Source organism: Ornithorhynchus anatinus, chromosome 2 (genome assembly GCF_004115215.2).
Source record: "Ornithorhynchus anatinus isolate Pmale09 chromosome 2, mOrnAna1.pri.v4, whole genome shotgun sequence".
NCBI lineage: Eukaryota > Metazoa > Chordata > Mammalia > Monotremata > Ornithorhynchidae > Ornithorhynchus > Ornithorhynchus anatinus.
The window spans coordinates 144,480,745-144,499,105 of NC_041729.1; the positions used below are offsets into that span (position 1 = coordinate 144,480,745).

An 18,361-nucleotide genomic window follows, 5' to 3' on the forward strand; every position below is an offset into this window, starting at 1 on the left:
TGGGACCATGGCCGAGTCTCACCTGTGTGCTCTTCCCCAGTGCTTAATAGAGCGCTTTGCATACAGTCAGTGTTTAATAATAACAACGACGATATCTGTTAAGCACTTACTATGTGCCAAGCACTGTTCTAAGCACTGAATACTATTACCACTAAAAGTAGTGTGATCTAGCGGCAAGAGCAAGGGCCTGGGAACCAGAGGACTGGGGTTCGAAACCTAGTTCTGCCATCTGCCTGCTTTGTGACCCTGGGCAAGTCACTTCACCTCTCTGGGCCTGGGGAATAGGACTGAGCCCTACCTGGAACAGGAATCCGGTCCAATCGAATTAGCTCGTATCTACCCCAGTGCTTAGTACAGTGCCTGGCACATAGTAAAGCGCTTCACAAACATCACAAAAAACAAAACAAAACAAAACAAAAAAAGCCAAAACGCCTTGGTGTATGTTGCTAACGAGCTATGTAGAATTGCTGGTTCTTCACTGGGGGCAAAACACAAAGAAGGAGGCCAGGTTTTGTTGGATTTTTTTAATGGTATTTGCTAAGCACTTACTATGTGTGCCAGGCATTGTATTAAGCACTGGAGGAGATACGAGCTAATAGGGTTGGACAGAGTCCCCATCCCACATGGGGTTCACCTTCTTGAGCCCCATTTTCAGATTCAATAGTATTCATTCAATAGTATTTATTGAGCACTTACTATGTGCAGAGCACTGTACTAAGCGCTTGGAATGTACAATTTGGCAACAGATAGAGACAATCCCTGCCCAGGGACGGGCTTACAGTCTGATCGGGGGAGACAGACAAAAACAATAGCAATAAATAGAATCAAGGGGATGTACACCTCATTAACAAAATAAATAGGGTAATACCTGAGGCCCAGAGAAGTGCAGTGGCTTGCCCATGGTCACACAGCAGACAAGGGGTGGAGCCGGGATTAGAACCCAGGTCCTTCGGACTCCCAGGTCTTATCCACTAGACCACGCTGCTTCCCTAAGCTACTGAAAGCTCACCTCCTCCAGGAGGCCTTCCCAGACTGAGACCCCCTTGTCCTCCGCTTCTTCCCTTTCCCCTCCCCATCGCCCCGACTCCCTTCCTCTGCTCTACGTCCCCTTCCCGCCCGACAGCACTTGTGTTTATATGTACATATAATAATAATAATAATGTTGGTATTTGTTAAGTGCTTACTATGTGCGGAGCACTGTTCTAAGCGCTGGGTAGATACAGGGTAATCAGGTTGTCCCACGTGAGGCTCACAATCTTAATCCTTATTCTATTTTATTAATGATGTGTATATATCTATAATTCTATTTATATTAATGCAATTGATACCTGTTCACTTGCTTTGTTTTATGGTCTGTCTCACCACTTCTAGTCATGGAGCCCGTTGGGTAGGGACTGTCTTTGTTGCCAAATTGCACAGAACAGTGCTCTGCACACAGTAAGCGCTCAATAAATACGACTGAATCAATGAACAAATCCAAGTCCCTGCCATCTGCCCTTTTAGGGTGGTTAAAAAAAGGGATTTTTAAAGGCTGAAACACCTCACCAAATCCAATGAAAACCCAGTTTTACTTGTTTTTTCTTCTACTGCCTCCAGGCAACTGAGAAGAGAAAGGGGGCGATGGGGGAAAATCGATTTCAGTGTCCTTATGCTATGGTATTGGTAAAAACTCTCACCCTACCATGAGAAGCAGTGTGACCTAGTGGGAAGAGGAGGGGCCTGGGAGTCAGAAGGACCTGGGTTCTAATCCCAGCTCAGCCACTTGTCCGCTGTGTGACCTGAGCAAAATCACTTCACTTCTCTATGCCTGAGTTACCTCATTTGTAAAATGGGGATCCAACCCCTGTTCGCCCTCTTAAGACTGTGAGCACAAGGAACCTGATTATCACCTAGCAACTGCAGTGCTTAGCATACAGTAAGTGCTCAGACACCACAATTATTATTCTTTTTATTAGGTGTGCATACCACCACCAGAGAATTGAGCGAGTTATTTGTTCGACTTTCTTCTTGGAGGATAGCAAAGTGGACCTACCCATGATAGACCTCATCAAATTCCCACCTGTTCATTCTTTCCCAGCAGTGAGTTCAGTGCTCTACACATAATAAATGCTTAATGAACACTATTCCTATCAGATGGACTGTTTCTGTGGAGCAAATCAATCTGAAATTACCTAAATCTCCATTGCTTTTGGACAGTGAAAACCTACTGTCTTCAGGAAACCCCCAACAATAATTATGAGGTGGCATTTGAAACCATGTTTTTACTTCTTTATTTTAGCTCTACTTTATATCTCCTCATTCCCACTTGTGTACTCTTTCCCAGTGCTTGGTACAGTGCTCCGCACACAGTAAGTGCTCAATAAACACTCTTATCAACTAAAAGCAGTGTAATAGTGGATAAAAGCACGGGCCTGGGACCCAGAGGACCTGGGTTCAAATCCCTGCTGTGCCGCTTGTCTGTCGGGTGTCCTTGGGCAAGTCACTTCAACTTGCCTGGACTTCAGTTTCCTCAACTGCAAAATGGAGATTTAATCCCTGTTCTCCCTCCTACTTAGGCTGTGAGCCCCATGTGGGACAGGGCCTGTATCACCAGGCCTGCTAATCGGGTAGCTTGTATCTACCCCGGCACTCGCCACACAGTAAGCACTTAATAAGAAAATATCAATTATAGGAGGGAGAGGGGTGGCACTCTGGTCCGAATTTTTAAGACATATCTGCCAACCCTCTAGACTTTAACCTCACTGTGGGCAGAGAATGTGTCTGTTGTATTGTACTTTCCCAAGTGCTTAGTACAGTGCTCTGCACACAGTAAGTGCTCAATAAATACAACCGAATGAATGAACTCGGTTATAGTGTACTCTCCCAGACATCTAGTACAGGGCTCTGCATACGATAAGAGCTCAATAGTCAGTTATTAAGCTTTTACTGCGTGCAGAGCTCTGCACTAAACACTTGGGAGACAATCTAACAGACATATTTGACTGACTGTATCCCAAGGAGCAGAAGGAACCAGCCAAGCTCATATGGAAAAAAGAGTGATCTAACCACCAGCAGTCAGAGAAACCCAATGGCCCCGGACCTTTTGTTTCCCATCATTTCACTCCCCGGCAAAGTTCACTTTCCAGAGCAACAGGGAATCTGCCATTCCCATCCGATCTTACCCAAAGCAGCTCTGGAAATCCTTCTCGTAGCGTTTACTGTCGGTGAAACGGGAACTAGATGACTTAGCTCTGCAAATGCAACAGCCTTCTATACTCCGGTACATCTTTGGCTTGTGAAAACCAAACATCTTCTCTGCTCGGCGGGAGCCTGGAAGAGCAAACGGGAATGGTCACGGGGAGGGGGGGTTCAGGCGACCTTGCAAAAAGCCACGGAAGTGGGACGCTGACTAACCCATCCCCTCACGGAATGGCCCAACCAGACCAAGACACAATAATAATAATACTAATGACAATGATAATAAAGGTATTTTTTAAATATTTACTATATGTCAAACACTGTTCTGAGCCCAGGGTACGAATAAGCTAATCAGGTTGGACAGTCCCTGTCCCACTTGGGGCTCACAGTCTTCACCCCCATTTTACAGATGAGGAAACTGAGGCCCAGAGACGTGAAGTGACTTGCCCAAGGCCGTACAGCAGACAAGGGGCAGAGCTGGAATTAGAACCCAGGTCCTTCTGACTCCCAGGCCCATGCTCTACCCACTAAGCCACACTACTCTCCCAAGTGCTTAGTACAGTGCTGTGCACTCCGCGCTCAATGCATATTGACAATTATAGTATGCTTACTGTGAAGGGGCCTTCGCACAGCAGTGTGACAAAATAGACAAAAATCACACAACTTCAACAGCTTTCACCTTTTGTAAGAAGAATGACTTCCCAAGCATTTTTCTTATATTTAAACAGGAACCGCCTCAAATCTCTAATCTGGCCACACACTGAACTTATGACAATATCAGGTCACACTCCAACAAACCTGAATTCAAATTACATAAGCAAAACAGGTCTTGCACAGAATATTCATGGAGCTTTTCTGCAGCCCTTCACACCCCATCACGTGCCCCCTTACCAAATGTTTCTCTCCCCCCTAGGGGCAATTTTGCTGAGGTATTTGGATGGCTTTGCAGCCTTAGCTCTGAGGCGGGAAGAGACTATTCAGCTGGTTAAAAAAAAACAAGTACACTGAACCTCTGAAAAGCAACTCAAAATAATTCAGAGATGGAGTTTTTAAAATCCCAATTTCACCCTATTTCTACCTACAATTCTGTTTTTAAAACTCCAAGTGAAGCTCCCCCATACTAGCCATGTTTAATATTACCGCCTACTTGAAACGGCATGCAAACAGCCAAAGAAAGTGAAAAAAGAAAAAAAACAAAACCCCAAGACTTATCAGGGTGCCAATTAAAATTACAAACTCAAGTCAGTACTAGGTCTGTCTTACGGTACTTACATAAGCAATATAAGTAAATAATACATAGGGAAGCAGCATGGCATAATGGATAGAGCACGGGCCTGGGAGTCGGGTCATGGGTTTTAAACCCAGCTCCGCCACCTGTCTGCTGTGTGACCTTGGGCAAGTCACTTCAGTTCTCTGGGCCTCAGTCATCTCATTTCTGAAATGGGGAGACTGTGAGCCCCATGTGGGACTGTGTCCAACCTGATTTTCTTGTATCCACCCCAGCGGTTAGTACAGTGCCCAGCACAGAGGAAGCACTTAAATATCACAGTTTTTTTTTTTTATTATTATTAAGGACCTGGTTCTAATCCTGGCTCTGTCACTTGTCTGCTGGGTGACCCTGGACAAATCCTTTATCTCAGTTACCTCATCTGTTAAATGGGGATTGAGACTGTGAGCCCTATGTGGGCCAGGGATTGTTCCACTCAATCAACCTGAATCTACCCCAGCGCTTAGTACAGTGTCTGGCATATAGTAAGCACTTAGTAAACTTCATTTAAATGTTTAAATATATATATATGTACACATATACACACACAGGCAGATTAGATCTGTGGAGATAGATAATGTCACAGGGGTGGCTATGGTGAACTAAAGACGGAAAAATACAAGCAATGCAGAAACACACACATCAACACACACCGTAATTCGTTAGTGCAACAAAATTACTCACAGTCTGATGCTTTTGCCCTTTGCCTATTCATGCCATCTCTGACTTGTCTGATGTTGGTTTGTTAAAACAGCATGGCCTAGTGGAAAGAGTATAGGCCTGGGAGTCAGAAGATCTGAGTTCTAATCCCTGCTCTGCCACTTGCCTATTGCGCGATCCCGGTCAGGCCACTTCATTTCTCTGCTCCTCAGTAAAATGGAGATTCAATAATAATAATAATGGTATTATAGTAAGCGCTTACTATGTGCCAAGCACTGTTCCAAACACTGGAATAGATACAAGGTTATCAGGTTGTTATCAGCCCACGTGGGGCTCACAGTCTTAATCCCCATTTTACAGATGAAGTAACTGAGGCAGGGAGAAGTTAAGTGGCTCGCCCAAGGTCACATGGCAGACAAGTGGCGGAGCGGGGATTAGAACCCATGACCTCTGACTCCCAAGCCCGGGCTCTATCCACTAGGACAAGCTGCTTTTCATAATTTATCTTCCCACTAACAGGGATTTTTTTCATCTTGCCCCTCACAAGCTGAGCCTTGTTTATTCTGTTACAGACCCAACCAGATCCAACTAAACCACTTGCTCGACAGGAAACAGAACGGGGGTTTCTTAAAAATGGGAAGTTCCAAACAGACAAGTTCCGTTCTGAACTGAAACCATTAAAATGGACTTCAAGTTGAGAAAAATCCAAGAAAGGGAGAAAGCGGAGAGGAAAGAAAACAGAGGTGCTGATTTTTTTTTAAATAATAATAATAATAATAATGATGACGGCATTCGTTAAGCGCTTACTATACGCCAAGCACTGTTCTAAGCACTGGGGAGATACAAGGTAATCAGGTTGCCCCACTTGGGGCTCACAGTCTTCATCCCCATTTTACAGATGAAGCAACTGAGGTACAGAGAAGTGAAGTGACTTGCCCATGGTCACACAGCAGACAAGTGGGGGAGCTGGGATTAGAACCCACGACCCGAGCTCTATCCAGTAGGTCATGGTGCTTCTTTTAAACATTACATCCAAAAAGAAAAGACCTCGTGAAGGGCCGGAGAAAGCTGAATTCACCATATCCCTCCAAACATCTCTGCCAAGTTTTACAAGGAAGCACAGGCCATGAAAACACCCAGCATGTGGGGATTTAAAATGTGTCAGTTGAGCATCTGAACCCAGGGCAGAGAAAATTTCAACCTACCTAGCCAACAGAAATAGAAAGGTCCAGACCTAAATTCTCAAGGTCACAACTTAACTCCCTGTTTTTCCTTTTGCTATTTAGATTGAAGAAGATATGAAAAGCTAAGGCCTGCAGGATGGGTTTGCACTGCAGAGCATTAATACTACTACTACTACTAATGTTGGTATTTGTTAAGCGCTTACTATTTGCAGAGCACTGTTCTAAGCGCTGGGGTAGATACAGGGTAATCAGGTTGTCTCACGTGAGGCTCACAGTTAATCCCCATTTTACAGATGAGGTAACTGAGGCCCAGAGAAGTGAAGTGACTCGCCCACAGTCACACAGCTGACAAGTGGCAGAGCCGGGAATCGAACCAATGACCTCTGACTCCGAAGCCCACGCTCTTTCCACTGAGCCATGCATAATAATGATAATTGTGGTATTTCTTAAGCGCTTACTGTGTGCCAAGCACTGTTCTAAGCACTGAGGTAAACACAGTCCCTGTCTTAATCCTACTTTATAGATGATGGAACTGAAGTTCAGATCCTACAGTCACAGTATTAATCCTACTTTATAGATGATGGAACTGAAGTTCAGAGAAGTGAAGTGACTTATCCAAGGTCACACAGATGCAGGCTCTAGCCATTAGGCAACCCTACAGCCAGTCGCTTGTAACTCTTGGTTCATTCATTCATTCATTCGTAGTTATTGAGCACTTACTGTGTGCAGAGCACTGTACTAAGCGCTTGGAAAGTACAATTTCGCAACAGAAAGAGACAATCCCTGCCCAACAACGGACTCACGGTCTAGAAGGGGGGAGAGACAGACAATACAACAAGTAGACAGGCATCAGTGGATTATCTAACAAGACTGATGAGGAATTAGAGATAGTTCAACGAACCAGTATTTGGTCAATTTACTGTTTAAAAATGGACTTGGATTAAACCGAAAACTTCATGGACAGAGCAGTGACCTTGGGAGTCAGGAGATCTGAGGGCGAATCCCGGGTCTGTCAAATAATCAACCAATCAACAATGTTTAATCAACCAACAATGTTTATTGAGTGCTTACTGTGTGCAGGACCCTGCATTAAGCCCTACGGCAAGCAAAAGAGAATTCCTAGGTAGACTTGATCCCTGCTTCCAAGGGGTTTACAGTCTCCATTCGTTCATTCATTCAACAGTATTTATTGAGCACTTACTATGTGCAGAGCACTGTACTAAGTGCTTGGAATGTACAAATCGGTAACAGATAGAGATAGTCCCTGCCCACTGACGGTCTTACAGTCTAATCGGGGGAGACTGACAAAAACAATAGCAATAAACAATCTAGGGGATGAACATCTGATTAAAACCATAGCAATAAACAGAATCAAGGTGATGTACATGAGCAAGACTGAGCTCCTCATCTTCCCTCCCAAACCCGGTCCTCTCCCAGACTTCTCTATCACCGTTGATGGCACGACCATCCTTCCCGTCTCTCGGGCCCGCGATCTCGGTGTCATCCTTGACTCGTCTCTCTCGTTCACCCCATGCGTCCTATCCGTTACCGAGACCTGCCGGTCTCACCTCTACAATACCGCCAAGATCCGCCCTTTCCTCTCCACCCAGACGGCTACCTTACTATTACGGGCTCTCGTTATATCCCGGCTAGACTACCGTGTCGGCCTTCTCTCTGACCTCCCTTCCTCCTCTCTCGCCCCGCTCCGGTCTATTCTTCACTCCGCCGCCCGGCTCATCTTCCCGCAGAAACGATCTGGGCATGTCACTCCCCTTCTTAAACAACTCCAGTGGTTGCCTATTGACCTCCGCTCCAAACAAAAACTCCTCACTCTAGGCTTCGAGGCTCTCCGTCACCTTGCCCCTTCCTACCTCTCCTCCTTTCTCTCTTTCCACCGCCCACCCCGCACGCTCCGCTCCTCCGCCGCCCACCTCCTCACCGTCCCTCGGTCTCACCCATCCCGCCGTCGACCCCCGGGTCGCGTCCTCCCGCGGTCCCGGAACGCCCTCCCTCCTCACCTCCGCCAAACCGATTCTCTTTCCCTCTTCAAAACCCTACTTAAAACTCACCTCCTCCAAGAGGCCTTCCCAGACCGAGCTCCTCTTCCCCCTCTACTCCCTCTGCCATCCCCCCTTTACCTCTCCGCAGCTAAACCCTCATTTTCCCCTTTTCCCTCTGCTCCTCCACCTCTCCCTTCCCCTCCCCAGGGCACTGTACTCGTCCGCTCAACTGTATATATTTTCGTTACCCTATTCATTTTGTTAATGAATTGTACATCGCCTCGATTCTATTTAGTTGCCATCGGTTTTTACGAGACGTTCTTCCCCTTGACTCTGTTTATTGCCATCGTTCTCGTCTGTCCGTCTCCCCCGATCAGACCGTAAGCCCATCAAACGGCAGGGACTGTCTCTATCTGTTGCCGACTTGTTCATCCCAAGCGCTTAGTACAGTGCTCTGCATATAGTAAGCGCTCAATAAATACTATTGAATGAATGAATGTACATCTCATTAACATATGCTAAAATTCATCACAGGTAGGGCTAATGGAGAACCAAAGTGGTCTTTGGAAGGCCAAATGACTCGACTTAGATGAGCATATTTTGGACTCATAATCAGGTGGACTGATTCTCTGGAGAAGTCACTAATGCTAGGAAAAATCCAGGGAAAACGTGGAAGAGGCAGATCGGCGGCTAGATGGTTAGACACCATAACAACGATAACGGAAGCACCGTTGGAAAAGCTGCAGATTATGGCAGAGGACAGGACGTCCTGGACAAAGTACATCCATGGAGTTGCTATGAATCGGAAACGACTCGACGGCACTTAATAATAATAATAAAAAAACACAGCCTTATTTGAAAATGCACATCTCCTCCAAGAGGTCTTCGCTGACTAAGCCTTCAGAGTATAGTGGATAGAGCCCAGGTCCTGCGAGTCAGAAGGTCATGGGTTCTAATCCCGGCTCCGTCACTTGACCATTGTGTGGCCTATGGCAAGTCACTTCACTTCTCTGGGCTTCAGTTTCCTCATCTGTAAAATGGGGATTAAGACTGTGAGCCCCTTGCGGCACTGGGATTATGTCCAATCTGATACGCTTGTATTCACTCCAGCGCTTAACACAGTGCCCGGCATAGAGTAAGCGCTTAATAAATACCACAATTATTATTTTCTCTTCTCCCACTATCATCTGCGTCACCTTTGCATTTATATTTGTGCCCTGCACTGACCGTCCCTGAGCCCACCAGCAATTAAACACACAGCCCTAATTTATTTATTTATATTAACATCTGTTTCCACCTCTGGACTGGAAGCTCCTTGTGGGCAGGGAATAATGTCTATCATCTCCGTGCTATTATACTTTCCCAAGTGCTTAGTACGGTGCTCTGCACACAGTAAGTGCTCAATAAATACGATTAATTGATGGATTGATAAATAAGTGCTGTGGGGCTGGGATAAGTATCCAACTTCTTAAGCTAAGTGCATAAGCTACCAGAAGGGTGGGTAGATAGGGAAAATGCCATTTTCAGGAGGTCTCTGAAGATGCCACCTGACTGTGTGGCCCTGGGTGAGTCAGTGGTAGTAATAAAAATCATAATTTTGGTATCTGTTAAGCACGTACTATGTGCCACACACTCTTCCAAGCGCTGAGGTGGATGCAGGTCAGTCGGGTTGGACACGTCCCTGTCCTACGTGGGGCTCACAAGCTTAGTCCCCGTTTTCCAGATGAGGTAACTGAGGTCCAGAGAAGGGAAGTGACTCGCCCAAGGTCACACAGCAGACACGTGGCGGAGCTGGGATTAAAAGCCTGATCTTTCTGACCCCCAAGCTCGGGCTCTATCCACTAGGCCATGCTGCTTCTTCAGTAATAGTAGTAGTCGTCCCACGTGGGACAAGGGCTATGTCCAACCTGATTTGCTTGTTGTGTCCACCCCAGCACTTAGTACAGTGCCTGGCACATAATAAGCGCTTAACAAATACCATCATTATTATTTGAGCATCCCCCGGAAGCAAAAAGCTGCACTCGGCACTAGGGAAGGACAAAATAATTAAACTTACTTCTATCACCGTTGAAGATGAAGACCAATGGATATACATGCGCTAAAAAGGGCTGAGGCAGGCTTACATGATGTGGGATGCTGGGAATCAATCATGGAAGACTGGATGGGGGAGGAGGGCTTTGGACTGCTGGATTTTCCGAAGAAAGGAGTTCCAGGCCAGGGGATCAAACGCCAACAGGAGGCGGGAAGGTGGAGCAAAGTACGGTTTAGACGGTTGAGTCTCTGTAGCTCAGTTTGCTCACCTGGAAAATTGGGGATAAGAATCCTGCCCTCCACAAATCTCTTAGATTGTGAACCCCACATGGGACAGATGCTGACCTGGTATCTATCCCCCAACACTCAGCACAGTGCTTTGACATATAGTCTGGGCTTAATGAGTGCTATTATTATTATTTTTAACAATGGAAGCTGTCATTCCAATGTCTGAATTCAGATGGGAAAAAAACCTAGTAAAATGGAAGCAAACAATCCACTGACAATTGTTCTCCAATCTGTTTTGGATATGCCTTTCAACTGCACCTTAATTTGGTAAATATTTAACTAAACTCTAAGATTCTTCTTTAAGAACAAAGGCTGGGTAAAGGGACTATTGCTTTTATCTGACTGGTTAAAAAAAGATCATCCAAGAGATAAAACGGCCTATGAATGGCAACTGTGTGCTGTAAGAAAGCAGCTTGGCTTAGTGGGTAGAGTACAGGCCCGGGAGTCTGAAGGACCTGGGTTCTAATCCCAGCTCTGCCACATGTCTGCTGTGTGGCCACGGGCAAGTCACTTCACTTCTCTGTGCCTTGGCTACCTCATCTGTAAAATGGGGTTAAGACTGTGAGCCCCATGTGGGACAGGGACTGTGTCCAACTTGATTAACTTGTATCTATCCCAATGCTTAGAACACTGCTTGGCACACAGTAAGCGCTTAACGAGTACCATAATTATTACTCAAATGAGAATGAGGCAGCTCAATCTTAATTTTTAATCTCATCAAAATAAATTTCTGGGAACATTTTAAAACAAATTGATTTGGTGAAACAAAAGGACAGAAAAAAATGTCAGGGAGGGAGCTACCAGGGAGTCAGAATGACCTGGGTTCTAGTTCTGGCTCCGCCACTTGTTTGCTGCGTGACCTTGGGCAAGTTACTTTGCTTCTCTGTGCCTCTTCTATAAAATGAGGATGAATGCTATGAGCTCCATGTGGGACATGCAATGTATTCAACCTGATTACCTTGTATCTATCCCAGCACTTAGTACAGTGCCTGGCACTTAACACTATAAAAAAAGGAAAAAGATGAGGCGACGAAAGTCATGAAGACAGACAAGGCCCGTTCCCATCATATACTGTATTCTCCCAAATGCTCAGTCCAGTGCTCTGCACACAGTAAGCGCTCAATAAGTACAATTGATTCCCCATAAAATGTGCCTTAGAAGTCTGTCTCCCCCTTCTAGACTGTGAAGCCATTGTTGGGTAGGGATTGTCTCTCTCTGTTGCCAAACTGTACTTTCCAAGCGCTTAGTACAGTGCTCTGCACACAGTAAGCGCTCAAAAAATACGACTGAATAAATGATTTGCCCAACTTCCTAGAAATAATTTTTAAACAGCTAAGGTGGAGAAGGAGGGAGAAACAGTGAGGATTCCAATCTCCCAGGAGCAAAGAACCTGCTCACACAGATTATATACAAACTCGGTCTTGGAATCCTACGAAGCGCTACTTCCTGACTCCTCCCGCCCTTTTTAAAAGCTATTTATTAAACGCTTCCTAATAATAATAATGTTGGTATTTGTTAAGCACTTACTATGTGCAGAACACTGTTCTAAGCGCTGGGGTAAACACAGGGGAATCAGGTTGTCCCACGTGGGGCTCACAGTCTTCATCCCCATTTTACAGATGAGGGAACTGAGGCACAGAGAAGTGAAGTGACTTGCCCACAGTCACACAGCTGACAAGTGGGATTCGAACTCATGAGCCCTGACTCCAAAGCCCGTGCTCTTTCCACTGTGCCACGCTGCTTCTTATATACTATATATATTCCTATATACTAGGCCCTGAACTAAGGGCTGGGGTATGTCCATACCCCACATGAGGCTCCCACTGTTAATCCCCATTTTCCAGATGAGGGAACTGAGGCACAGAGAAGTCACCCAGTAGACAAGCGGCAGAGCTGGGATTAGAACCCAGGTCCTCCTGATCCCCAGGGCCCAGGATCTATCCACTAAGCCAAACTACTTCCCAATATTTGGACAATGGCTCTTTAATGACATTTCAGATTCCTATCACAGCCTTGAGCTTCACACACACACACACAGACATCTCAGAACCTACAATTTAAACTGAGCTCCATGTGGAACTGGGTCTCACCTGATTTACCTGAATCTATCCCAACATTTAGTGCAGTGGCTAACACGAAGTACTTAATACCATTATTATAGAATAATCAGTCGTATCCGCTTACTGCGATAAATGACTCCTGAACCAACATTCTCAATGCCAACTCTTCTATCTGTCCTCTGCCAAGCGCTTAGTACAGTTCTCTGCACACAGTAAGCACCCAATAAATACGACTGATCGACTGATTTACCTGCACCTGAGGGGAATCAAGGTATATCAATGTGGCACGGCACCCTTACAATCCATGGTAAATAGTTGAATATGGTCATTTTGGGTGGCTGAGATAATAATAATAATTGTTACAGTATTGGTTAGGTGCTTAGAAGCACTGTTAGGTGGAATTGGCACTGTTCTAAGCACTAGGGTAGATACATTGTAATCAGTTGGATACAGTCCGTCCCCCTTGGGGCTCACTTTATCCCCATTTTGCAGATGAGGTAACTGAGGCACAGAAGTGAAGTGAGTTGCTCAAGGTCACATGGCAAAGGGGCAGAGCTGGGATTAGAACCCACATCCTCTGACTCCCAAGCCCAACCTCTTGCCACTAGGCCATGCTGCTCCTCTGAGATGGTTGTGCAGGCTTGTTCTAGGGTGCTAAAGTGTTGTCAGGATGCCATACACAAACACACACAGACCCAAGACATGCAGCTTTAAACGGATTACTCCTCGGCAAACCTATTAAACCTTTCCTGAGTTTGCCATCCTCAAGACCCCGGGGAATTCGTAGCTAACACACAGTTTTATTTTGAGCCTTGTTTACAGCAACTCCATTTTCGGATCGTGGCTGCTGCCTGATTGGGTTGCATTTGAGTGCACAGAGAAGAGTCTGAGAAGTTCCTTTCATTCAACTGCATTTACTGAACGCTTACTGTGTGAAGTTCCTGCCGGCAGTCAGTCAAATTTATTGGGCCCTTACTGTGTGCGGAGCACTGTACTAAGCGCATGGGAGAGTACAACAATAAACAGACACATTCCCTGCCCACAATGAATTCACAGGGGAAAGAGACATTAAAAATAAATAAAAATTAAAAAAAAATAAATGGTGGTATTTGTTAAGCGCTTACTATGTGCCAAGCACTGTTCTAAGCGCTGGAGGGTACAAGATGATCAGGTTGTCCCACGCGGGGCTCACAGTCTTCACCCCCATTTTACAGATGAGGTTACTGAGGCACAGAGAAGTGAAGTGACTTGCCCAAAGTCACACAGCTGACAAGTGGCAGAGCTGGGATTCGAACTCATGAAATGGAATGAAGCAGTGTGGTATAGTGGATAGACTCTGGGAATGAATTACAATAATAATATAATAATAAACTGTGGTATTGCGGACTGTATCCAACCCGATTGGCTTGTATCTACCCCAGTGCTTAATACAGTCAGTGCCTGGTACATAGTAAGCACTTAACAAATATCATTATTATTATTATCCCATAGCTCTAAAATCCAGAAGATAGTGGGACTCAATCATTTTGGATTCTCAAAAAAAATAAAGTGGTCACTAATAGACTTCTTGAGGAAAGAAATGAACCTAAATGAACCTAAAACCAAGGACTAGAAAAGTTTTTTTTTTTTAATCAATTACCAATGAGGTTCTTGTCTCCTTAAATTAGAGTTCAAACCAAGTTTCTGATTTAAGGCTTAACACTGAAATTTTGTAACAGCTGAAGATGCTGTTACAAAGATGCTTCAGGGTTTCAAACCACTCAATGGGATTTTCTCAAGTGCTTATGGTGTGTAGAAAACTGTAATGTTTGAGACAGTCTACCCTGACAATCCCTGGTAGTTAGTTTAGAGTCAATCTAGATAGTTTAGAGTCAATATTCTTTTTCTATAGGGTATAAAAAAGCATTACATCACTCCATTATTTCTGCATTGCTTGTCTTTAAGAGCACTCAGCAAGCTTTCCCTCAAATGTCTCTTAAAGGCTGAGGACAGTGATAGTTTCCTTTAATAATCAAATTGGGGTAATAAAATTAAAGAATGATAATATTTACCTTGACCTCAATATCAGTAATTTATTTTAATGTCTGTCTCCTCCTGGAGACTACAAGCTACAGGGGTCATGTCTACCAACTCTACTGGATTGTACTTTCCCAGTGCCTAGGTAAGCACCACGAAGTAAGTGCCCACAAATCCTTGTCCACAGAAAAGTATCTCCCCCAGCACGTAGAACAGTGCTCTGCACATAGTAAGTGCTTAACAAATACCAACATTATTATTATTAAGTTTACAACGGAGCACATTTCGACAGAATGTGGTGGATGCCTTTTAGGGAGCTTACAATTTGACTGTGATCCCTCCATCAATCAGTGGTATTTACTGAACACTTCCCGTGTGCTGGGCACTGTCCTAAGCTATTGGGAGAGTCCAATATAACAATAAATAGATGTATTCCCCGCCCATAAGAAGCTTTCGGTCTAGTGGGGGAGAGAGACATTAAAATAAATTACAGTTAGGACAGGACGGTCTGGAGAAAGTATATCCACAGAGTCATTATGAAGAGGAAACGACTCGATGGCACTTAATAATAACAGGAGGAGCAGAGTAAAAGGAGATGTAAATTAAGTGTTGTGGGGTGGCTGAATATTCAAGTGCTTAGTGGGTAAAGAATGGGAAAAATAGATCTATTGAACAGACAGCCAATTTCTACTCCACCACTAAATGAAGCATCGATTACCAAGACGACCTTAGTAGACTAACAGGGTCAAAAATCCCTAATTCTAAAGCTTACTTCCATTACTCTGATCCCACAGCCACAGGGAATGTAATCTCCACTCCACCAGTCTTTGAAGAATTCCCATCAGGAGCGGCAATTCCCAAATAGTTCCCAGCCACTCTGAGGTCAGCACTACCATAAAATACTTGATTGATTCAATGCTTCTCCTCCTGCAGATTGATCGGGTGAACTTGAAAGGCAGTGTTTTTATTTCCACAGTCTGCTGCAAATGGCAAGGTCAGAAGTGTCAAAAGAAGCAGCGTAGCCTAGTGGAAAGAGCTCGGGGCCTGGATTCTAATCCCAGGTCTGCCCCTTGTTTGCTGTGTGACCTTGGGTGAGTCACTTGACCTCTCCGTCTTCAGTTACCTCATGTGGAAAATGGGGATTAAGACCGTGAGCCCCTCCCAGCCCCCCAGCACTTATGCACATATCTGTAATTTATTTATATTCATGTCCATCTCCCCCTCTAAAATGCAAGCTCACTGTGGGCAGGGAATGTGTCTTATATTATTATACTGTACTCTTCCAAACGCTTAGCACAGTGCTCTGCACACAGTAAATGCTCAATAAATGATTGATTTACTAACAGGGACTGAGTACAATCTGATTAGGTTGCATCTACTCCAGCACTTAGCACGTAGTAAGTACTTAGCAAACAATAATAACGGTATTTGTTAAGTGCTTACTATGTGCCAGGCACTGTACTAAGCGCTGGGGTGGGGACAAGCAAATCGAGTTGGACACAGTCCCTGTCCCACATGGGGCTCACAGTGTCAATCCCCGTTTTCCAGGTGACAGAACTAAGGCAAAGAGAAGTGAATCAACTTGCCCAAAGTCACACAGCAGACAAGTGGCGGAGTCAGGATTAGAACCCAGCACCTTCATGACTCCCAGGCCCGTGCTCTATCCACTACGCCATGCTGCTTCTCTACTACCAGAAGTATTAAAATGCAAGAGGTGGGAGGGCTCAAGAAGAGCCCATTGTTGGGTAGGGATTGTCTCTGTTGCCAAAATTCATTCATTCAATAGTATTTATTGAGCACTTACTATGTGCAGAGCACTATACTATGCGCTTGGAATGGACAAATCGGTAACCGATACAGTCCCTGCCCTTTGACGGGCTTACAGTCTAACTGGGGGAGAAAGACAATAACAATGGCATTTTGACAATGGCCAAAATGTACTCGGGGAGCAGCATGGCGTAGTGGAGAGAGCCCGAGCTTGGGAGCCACAGGTTGTGGGTTCTAATCCCGACTCCGCCACTTAGCTGTGTGACCTCGGGCAAGTCACTTAACTTCTCTGCGCTTCAGTTACCTCATCTACGAAAAGGGGGATTAAGACTGTGAGCCCCACTTGGATCAACCCCATTACCTTGAATCTACCCCAGCGCTTAGAACACTGTTTGGCACACAGTAAGAGCTTAACAAATACCATTGACACACAGTAAGCGCTCAATAAATATGACTGAATGAAGAAGAGAGCAAAATTAGAGAGTGGAAATTCCAGCGGCCACAGAAACAATGGGGAGAGTTAAAGGGGAAGGAAATGGTGGAGTGATTAAAAGCCAGACAGACAGGGCAACTAGAGGCAATTCTAAAATGAGTTAATGCGATTTTTCTGATGTCCTCTTACCTTCACGCTACAGGATCCAGAAAGCAAGAAATTGCCTTCAAATAAAAAATTCATGACTAGGGAAGTTTTGAGCTATTGCAAATTGACAGTACAACCTTCAGTGCTACTAAAGCATCCCACCATATTTATCCCAACTCTGGATCTCTAATACTTCATACCTGCTCACACTCTAACTGCAGAGTTGCTGGTACAGGCTCTCATAATATCCCGGCTGGATTATTGTGTCAGCCTTTTCTCTGATCTCCCTTCCTCCTGTCTCTCCCCGCTCCACTCTATTCTTCCATCCGCTGCCCGGATCATCTTCCCGCAGAAAGGCTCTGGGCCTGTCACTCCCCTTCTTAAAAACCTCCAGTGGTTGCCTATCGACCTCCGCACGAAACAAAAACTTCTCACTATAAGCTACGAGGCTCTCCATCCCCTTGCCCCCTCCTACCTCTCCTCCCTTCTCTCTTTCCACTGCCCACCCCACACGCTCCGCTCCTCCGCTGCCCACCTCCTCGCCGTCCCTCGGTCTCGCCCATCCCGCCGTCGACCCCCGGGGCCACGTCCTCCCGCGGTCCCGGAACGCCCTCCCTCCTCACCTCCGCCAAACTAAATCCCCTCTTCAAAGCCCTACTTAGAGCTCACCTCCTCCAAGAGGCCTTCCCAGACTGAGCTTCCCCTTTTCCCTCTGCTCCCCCTCTCCCCCCCTTCACCTCCTCTCAGCTAAGACCCCTTTCCCCACCCTTTCCCTCTGCTCCTCCCCCTCTCCCTTCCCCTCCCCTCAGCACTGTGCTCGTCCGCTCATTTGTATATATTTTCATTACCCTATTTATTTTGTTAATGAGATGTACATCCCCTTGATTCTATTTTTTTGCCATTGGTTTAATGAGATGTTCATCCCCTCGATTCTATTTATTGCTACTGTTTTTCTCTGTCCGTCTCCCCCGATTAGACTGTGAGCCCGTCAAAGGGCAGGGACTGTCTCTATCTGTTGCCGATCTGTCCATTCCAAGCGCTTAGTACAGTGCTCTGCACATAGTAAGCGCTCAATAAATACTACTGAATGAGTTGGAGTGAAACAATCTATTCCATTGCCTCAGGGCACCTAAGAGCAGGAAAGAAAGAGCCATCTCTCCTTTGAAGCTGTTTATCTGTTCTCTTATATCGAGGTTCTCGAAAAATTCCAAAATTAGGGTAGTCAAGCCTAGACCGATCCCGCTGCTGCTTCAGCCAGACTTTTTTGTCCCACGTGGAGCTCACAGCCTCAATCCCCATTTTACAGATGAGGTCACTGAGGGGCAGAGACG

At 45.4% G+C, this 18,361-nt stretch overlaps 1 protein-coding gene across 2 annotated transcripts in view; it reads right to left on the reverse strand.

Moving 5' to 3' along the window:
• Positions 1–18,361, reverse strand: part of SINHCAF (SIN3-HDAC complex associated factor) — a 46,339-nt gene that overhangs the window by 8,570 nt on the left and 19,408 nt on the right. The window contains exons 2-3 of one of the 2 annotated variants that reach the window (XM_029048370.2): positions 5,129–5,204; positions 3,162–3,309 (exon numbers count right to left, since the gene is read on the reverse strand). In XM_029048370.2, the coding sequence (XP_028904203.1) occupies positions 3,162–3,309; positions 5,129–5,159 (179 nt within the window). In that variant the 5' untranslated portion in view covers positions 5,160–5,204. The remainder of the gene's footprint in view (positions 1–3,161; positions 3,310–5,128; positions 5,205–18,361) is intronic. The other variant, XM_029048379.2, reaches the window with a different exon arrangement.